Source organism: Haliotis cracherodii, unplaced genomic scaffold (genome assembly GCF_022045235.1).
Source record: "Haliotis cracherodii isolate W230 unplaced genomic scaffold, xgHalCrac1.p SCAF_4, whole genome shotgun sequence".
Taxonomy (NCBI): Eukaryota; Metazoa; Mollusca; class Gastropoda; order Lepetellida; family Haliotidae; genus Haliotis; species Haliotis cracherodii.
In genome coordinates this window covers 30,311,530-30,319,394 of record NW_027266297.1, presented here as the reverse complement: position 1 = coordinate 30,319,394, position 7,865 = coordinate 30,311,530, and the positions used below count along the sequence as shown (strand labels likewise).

General features: G+C 44.8%; 1 protein-coding gene across 1 annotated transcript; it reads left to right on the top strand.

Moving 5' to 3' along the window:
* Positions 1–5,039: 5,039 nt before the first annotated feature.
* On the top strand, positions 5,040–7,569 carry LOC139479366 (nitric oxide synthase-like). The gene is made up of 2 exons (XM_071262225.1): positions 5,040–5,077; positions 7,152–7,569. The coding sequence occupies exons 1-2, from the start codon at positions 5,040–5,042 to the stop codon at positions 7,567–7,569; spliced, it is 456 nt and encodes a 151-aa protein (XP_071118326.1).
* Positions 7,570–7,865: the final 296 nt, after the last annotated feature.

The following is a 7,865-nucleotide window of genomic DNA, read 5'->3' as shown; positions in this document are numbered from 1 at the left end:
TTAAAAACATGTATATGCAACACTCTTTTATCCACGAAACATTTTTCTTAACAATGATTCATCTTTAATACGGTATAGAGATTTTTTACTGAATCCTGCGAAGCAAATTTCAGCATTACAACAACGTGCCAGCATTCAATTTGTATACCCATCTCATGACAGAAAGCTTTGGTGCAGCTATCATAAAGTACAGAGGGGAACTAATTGTTCACAATCAATTATTCAGAATATTTAAGAACTTAAAAACTTAAGAATTAACAAAGTTACAGTAGTATCGTACTATATCTAGATGCATGCCATGAATAAACATTAAGAATTTTTGTATTTATTAGTCCCGAAGGGCCTGGCCGAAAGACATTATTTGGTAATTTTGTCGTTAAATACCGCACCTTATCGCTTATAAAATCACCACCATAAAGCGCCAATCTAAATCTTTCGAATAAATAAACAATTTGTTGTAACAATAGTGTATTTTAATGTGTCACGGCGAAGCTAGGTAATTGTATCCTCCTTATGCTGACCATCAACCCACGTTTAGGCCCAAGCCGTTTCTCAACAGAAAACACAGAAGCTATTATACGCTGCTTTTTTAAGAGTTCGCTCAGGTTTGACAGATGCACACTGAGCGATGTTAATTTCTTCCTTGCGCTTTCAGACAGCCATTGTAGTTTTCAGCAATCTTTGCTTCTCGACAAATCCCTTTAAAATTACCTTAGTGACTCCAACGCTGGTCCTTAATTTCATCAGGACTAATTCATTAACGCGCGAATGGAGTTCAATGGACCTTTTTTCCATGTGCCTGTAATTGATGACACTGAGGTACATCTCGCCGCAGAGCTAGGTTCAGGGGATTGCGTCTTTAAATTGTCTCTTATATTTCTTTGAAAGTCGACTTGAAATCTTTTCAGGATTCGTCCTGCAATTACGTAAAGCTCGAGGAAAATGGAACTTGGTTATAGGATTTGATTATTTAAAGCAACAATTCCCGTGTCGGTGTGATTTATTCTTTCTTTAAACCTGTGCTTGTTAAAAGCCCGGGTATCTTTGATGTTGTTTGGATCGATGAGTGCACACCTCTAAGAGTCGGTGGCGACGTGAGATCACAAGTGTTGCGTGGCCCCCGGTCTGCACTGCACTGACCCCAACGTTCTCTCAATGGAACGGATTTCTTTATTCAACAGGCTGCTTCTTTCCTGTGAGTTCATTCATACTGATGGCGTTTTCTTATACAATGTCCATCCATTAATGTAATGCAATGCACGCGTCATGTTTACAACCCAGATCTAATAACAGATATTAATCGTGAAGATCCGGGTAAGACTGTGTCTTCCTCAACCCATGTTTGTCGTCAGAGGCGACTAAGGGGATCGGGTGATCAGGTTGCTGACGTGGTTGATGCATGTCATCGTATATCAACTGCGTAGATCGATGTCAATTACTGGATTGTCTGGTCCAGATTCGATTATTTACAGATCGCTCATATAGCTGGACTATTGCTGAGTGCTGCGTTAAACAACAAACAAACAAATAATAACAGGGGCACGTGTCATGTTTTGAACCAAAATCTAATAACAGAGACACGTGTCATGTTTAAAACTCCGATCTGACAGAGACACATGTCATGTTTAGAACCCAGATCTAACAACAGGTACAGGTGTCATGTTTAGAACCCATATCTAACAGGGACACGTGTCATGTTTAGAACCCAGATCTAATAATAGGAACATGTGTCATGTTGAGAACCCAGATCTGAAAACAGGGACACGTGTCATGTTTAGAACCCAGATGTAATAATAGGGACACGTGTCATGTTTAGAACCCATATCTAATAATATGGACACGTGTCATGCTTAGAACTCAGATCTAATAATAGGGACACGTGTCATGTTTAGAACCCAGATCTAATAATAGGGACACGTATCATGTTTAGAACCCAGATCTAAAAATAGGGACACGTGTCATGTTTAGAAACCAGATCTAACAACAGGGACACGTGTCATGTTTAGAAACCAGATCTAACAACAGGGACACGTGTCATGTTAGAACCCAGATCTAACAAAGACATAAGACATGAACGCCGGTTGCCTGATGAAGTGCCAACAGTGAAACATCGCACAGTCCCTTTAACCGCTTATAATATTATCGGGGGCAGGAGTAGGCCACAGCTTAACTTGATCGGTGACCATTTTAATATCTTCTTTTTCTTTTCTAATTCCTACAGTTTAAAAAATAGCGTCGTAAAATCATATTTGAAGCGACCATAGCGTTACGACTGTCGTGGCTTAACAGGGAACTTGCAACAATAGGGGTGAGTGCCCAAGTGAGTGGGGTTATACTGCTTTTCCAGCAATATTACCGCAATATTACAGCAACGATGTATACAATCCCAGAACTGGTCACAAGTCAATGCAACCAAGCCATGATCAATTTGCGCCTCCAGCTTCTGGCAGCTGTTGTCCACTGTCATGAGCATGAATGGAGAGTGAACAAAATACGACTTAATTTCTCACTGACCGTCTTGTCAATATCCGACAAGAATGTAATTATTTGGGACAAGTGTGTGTGTGTGCGTGCGTGCGTGCGTGCGTGCGTGTGTGCGCGTGCGTGCATGAGTGCGTGCGTACATGCATGAGTGCGTGCGCGCGCGCGCGTGTGTGCGTGCGTGCGTGCGTGCGTGCGTGCGTGCGTGCGTGCGTGCGTGCGTGCGTGTGTGTGTGTGTGTGTGTGTGTGTGTGTGTGTGTGTGTGTGTGTTGAATGAAATGGTAATCTGTCAAAGTTCCCCGCCAGTATACGTATGGTCTCACAACCTCATCACCATGCAGACAGTGGAGTCCGTTCCCTCGACTTAACTGGGGGACACGTTTCAATTACCTTTATCAACGCTCCCTTATCTTATGGAAGCATGAATAATTCAATTATTTCCAACGTCTGATAGTCTTTCCATATCCAGACTATCCTTTTTATCTACTTCCCTTCCTTTTTCTTATTAACACAATATCATAGCATCCTCATACATAAAATCTCCATCAGCAACCGGCGTCAATACCTTCTGTTTGCCGTGGGCTGTCGCCGCCATCTTCTCACGCTGTTCAGCAGGAGTTGAGAGGCGTACTGGGAACGATCGTCGAGTGGTTAAAGGACTTTTTGGGTGAATAAGTGTTGAGTGATATTTTAAAAGTTAAATTAGTATTTGGACATTCAACAGCAGCCGAGAGAAATCACACGAATAAGCACTGAGGGTGGTTTTCCTACAGAGGAGTTGAAATTAAACGTCTAACTCGATCAAACAGATCTCAGACTGATACAACGTAAACCTAAATCTAATTACGCTATTGCGGCTTATAAGAAGAATGTAGCAGAGATTGGTCGGACAAATATCTCGAATTGGGATGGAGTTTTATGATGATTCGATAACCAAGTAGTTTAAATATTTGATAACCGAGAATATATAGCGGCTTAACCCGCATCCTGGAATATAAAAACAAAAAAAACAACAACAAAAATACCTAAAAACAAGGATCAGAGAAATATTAAATATATTGAATTGGGCCGACCCCAGAATAGGTTTCTGTATTAACAAAGGGATCTAGTCTTGTATGTAATTAATTATTACTTTATATATAAACTTCAGCTTAAAAATGAAAACACATTAGCTACGAAGAGTGAGGGAGTGAGTGCATTTCTCTTTTACGTCCCATCAACAATCTTGCAATATTCGCGGCAAACGAACGGAACAATATACCGTTCCTTTTTGCAGTGTCTAACGGTTTCTTATCTTCAGTAAAGTGATATAACTCTACTCTGAAAGGGGGCGGTCGGGTAGCCTAGTGGTTAAAGCGTTCGCTCGTCACGCCGAAGACCCGGGTTCGATTCCCGACATGGGTACAATGTGTGAAGCCCATTTCTGGTGTCCCCCGTCGTGATATTGCTGGAATATTGCTAAAAGCGGCGTAAAACCAAACTCACTCACTCACTCACTCACTACTCTGAAAGGAAGAAAATACCTTATAAGAGTCAAAGATCACGTAACGGTTAATTCTCGGCTGCCGTTTTGCAACTGTCGACGCCCCAGCGTCGTAATTCAGTGGCACTCACAATTCATAAATCCATATACAATCAGATATTAGTGCCTGTGTATAATTTGAAACTATTACAACAGTAATAATTTAATAAGAAACAGGAGCATCGATTACATTGTCACCATTTCCAGAATTACCATCACTCATTCCCCTTAGCTTGCGCATATACGCATACCCGCATAGTCTTATGTGGCCGTGATGTTATCACTGGGAACGCGTCTGCGTCACGGAACTCAATAACCAGTCAGTCCGTCAGTAAATGATTGGAAGCTATCGTGTTGTATAATATACCGCCGTGGCTGGCTGTTATATTTCCTCGTGGACCATCCATCATTTCTGATAGAATCACTGACCATACAACCCAATAGTTATTTCACACTTTCTGAGAGGACTGGCGTCCTTGGCTGTTTAAAGCCTGGATGACAGCTTGAAATTGCGTGGCTAGAATGGTGAGATAATGTAAGCGGTTATCGTGTATTTGTTCGGAGTAATTTCATTTATAGTGTAGACGCGGAGAAGCTTTGTGGCAGTTTTGCGATGTGATCTTGTCACATGGTCTGATTGTAACGTAGCCAAGTGCTAAAGGCTTTCGCTCGTTTCGACAAAAGTCCGGGTTCGATACCCATATGGGTATACATTGTGAGAGTCCATTTTTGAGGATGCCAACCCAACCCTCTCTGAATCCTGAAAGGAGTCTGATTTTTTACTCAGTCTCATTGTTTCTGAAACCCGAACTACTTAACACAGATATCAGAGCATTGTGAAAAGGGTGCGATTTGAAGTGCAATTACTGAATATATGTAGAAAAATATATGTATAAATTATTTCCGTACACCGTGATTTTGTTGAATCTTCGTACCAAATACAATTATATACGTGAAGCGACCATAAAATGTCCGAGTCCCGTAATGAGATTCGAACCACGGACCTTCTGAACTGAGATCGGACGCCTTGTCCACATGACCAAAGAGGTTAACCCCGTCAACAAGCTGACAAGGTAAGGATGTCATCTGTGGGATAACTCCACGTCCTGCTACATACTCCCCTGTCAACAGAAGGCACGTCCCGGGCCGCATAGTAGGGTATTGAGGCTTATTTTGCTCAAATTTAATATGAACATGCTCAGCCCCACGTTGGGCGCCAATGTAGCGGCCATAAAATGTCCGAGTCCCGTGATGGGATTCGAACCACGGACCTTCTGAACCGAGGTCGGACGCCTTGTCCACATGACCAAAGAGGTTAACCCCGTCAGCAAGCTGACAAGGTAAGGATGTCATCTGTGGGATAACTCCACGTCCTGCTACATACGCGCCCTGCGTCCCACACTGCCAAGTCCAGAATACCCTGTAAACAGACCCCCGAATACCGCGTACCTAAAGGAGGTTGGAAGTTGGCAGTTCCATGTCGTGGAACTGCATTTGGTACGTGGACTATTGCAAAACGTGAAAACGATTTGCCAAGTGTAGTATTCAGAAGTACGACATCTGAAACTGATGATATAACTGTAACGGTATGTTTCAGTGCATATGCATGATAATTGATACAAACGAAATGTATTAATCATATTACAGGTGACATATTGTTTTCACGAACCTCCAACGATTTATACTTGCCGTGGATTAATATTAAACTGTTCATAGCCCGAGGTGATTCCGGAGAAGGGGAGTCCCGATTGCCCAGTACTGAATTTAATGGGGCTCAAGTTGCTGCCATTTGCGGCACAGCCTACTGTGTGTCGCAGCATCTCGATGGCGTGGTGCGTTGCTTATACCTAGGTGTGGTGTGGTGTGGTGAGGTGAGGTGAGGTGAAATAGGGTTTAACGTCGCGTCCAAGATTATTGCACTTATATAGCGACGTGCATGCACGTGTATGTGTGTGTATGTGGCTGCTTGTACTAGTCCGGACTGATGCCGATTCATAGTGCTAGCTCACTGAGATACCATGCCGCAGTTTAACATGAATATCCCACTCAGACGCAGTATACTGATTCCGAGCCGACCAGTCCTTGTTTAAGCCCCTTTATGCCGAGCGCCAGACAGGGTAACAACAAGTACCATATTTTAACGTCTTTTGGTATGATCGAACCCCGGACCTTCCGCTCGTCGGGCGGACGCTCTACCATTATACCACGGAGGCGGTGAGGTGAGGTGAGGTGTGGTGAGGTGAGGTGAGGTGTGGTGTGGTGTAAGTGTGGTGTGGTGTGGTGTAAGTGTGGCGTGATGTGGCGTGGCGTGTCGTGGCGAGGCGAGGCGAGGCGTGGCGTGGCGTGGCGTGGCGTGGCGTGGCGGGGCGGGGCGGGGCGGGGCAGGGCGGGGCGTTGTGGCGTGGCGTGGCGTGGCGTGGCGTGGCGTGGCGTGGTGTGGTGTGGTGTGGTGTGGTGAGGTGTGGTGTGGTGTTGAGTGATGTGTGGTGTGGTGTGGTGTGGTGTGGTGTGGTGTGGCGTGGTGAAATGGGATTTAACGTCGCGTTCATGTTTATCCGGACGAGCGGTTTTCTCGTGCTAGTACACTGAGATACCATGCCGCAGTTCAACATGAATACCTTACTCCAAGGCGATCATTCCTTGTGTTGTCCCCTCAATGCGAGCACCAGGCAGGGTAACAACAATATTTTAACGTCTTTTGGACCGACGCAGCCAGGGTCCGAACCACCGAGCTTCCGCTCCCCGGTCAGGCGCTCTATCCTCTAGACCATAGAGACAGTCGTTGTCTGCCTAGGTCTAAGGCTAACGTGTTGGCTGTTGTGTACAATGAAACACAATCAGCCGGATCACACGCCGAGGAGATCAGAAAAAAGCATGTTTCAATGAGTTGCTTACAGAGTACTACACACCTTCGTCTCTTTATTGCAAAACATTTATACAAGAACAAGAACTCACGAGAACCCAAAGGCAAAGGAAGATGCACACACGCGGTCTAACAGCAGTAATTAAAAGGGACAAAACCCGTTCCTTAGGCATAAGAACATATCTGCTGAAAACTGAGTGCATTGTACTATTCCGACTATATCTTAAGCATATGTCTGATATCAACAATCACTGATATAAGTGAGAGGAGATTCCGCCATGCAGTGAGGAGATCCCGATATGCAGTGAGGAGATCCCGCCGTGCAGGGAGGAGATCCAGACATGCGGTAAGGAGATCCCGCTATGCAGCGAGGAGATCCAGCCGTGCAGGGAGGAGATCCAGACATGCGGTAAGGAGATCCCGCTATGCAGCGAGGAGATCCAGCCATGCGATAAGGAGATCCCACTGTGCAGTGAGGAGATCCCGCCATGCAGTGAGGAGATACAGCCATGCGGTAAGGAGATCCCGCCATGTAGTGAAAAGATCCCGCCATGCGGTGAGGAGATCCCTCCATGCGGTGAGGAGATATCGCTGTGCAGTGAGGAGATCCCGCCATGCGGTGAGGAGATCCCGCTGTGCAGTGAGGAGATCCCTCCATGCGGTGAGGAGATCCCACCATGCAATAAGGAGATCCCGCCATGAAGTGATAGGCGATCCCCCACAGATCTCATCAGTCACTTTCCTTAGAGAGAATCACTTACTTGCACCAACTAAATTAGTCTGTGTAGACAACAGGAGTGCCTCGTCAATACTGTGCGTGACAGACGGAGGGGTTAATTGGACACTTGGAATGTTTGTTGTGCTTATAAGAACAAGCTGAACCCAGAGACAAGAACGACAACTCCAAGAAAGTCCACTACCAAATATCTAATATGAACCTAAAAGTACTATTACATGGTCAACTAACTCCAGACTTTCCAAGTGTGAAACTACGACAT

Excerpts from the sequence above, each read along its gene's own strand:
- LOC139479366 (XM_071262225.1), top strand. The coding sequence starts at position 5,040 with ATGACCAAAGAGGTTAACCCCGTCAACAAGCTGACAAG. Across the intron at positions 5,078-7,151 it reads CCCGTCAACAAGCTGACAAG|TGAGGAGATCCCGATATGCA; the intron begins GTAAGGATGTCA and ends TCCGCCATGCAG.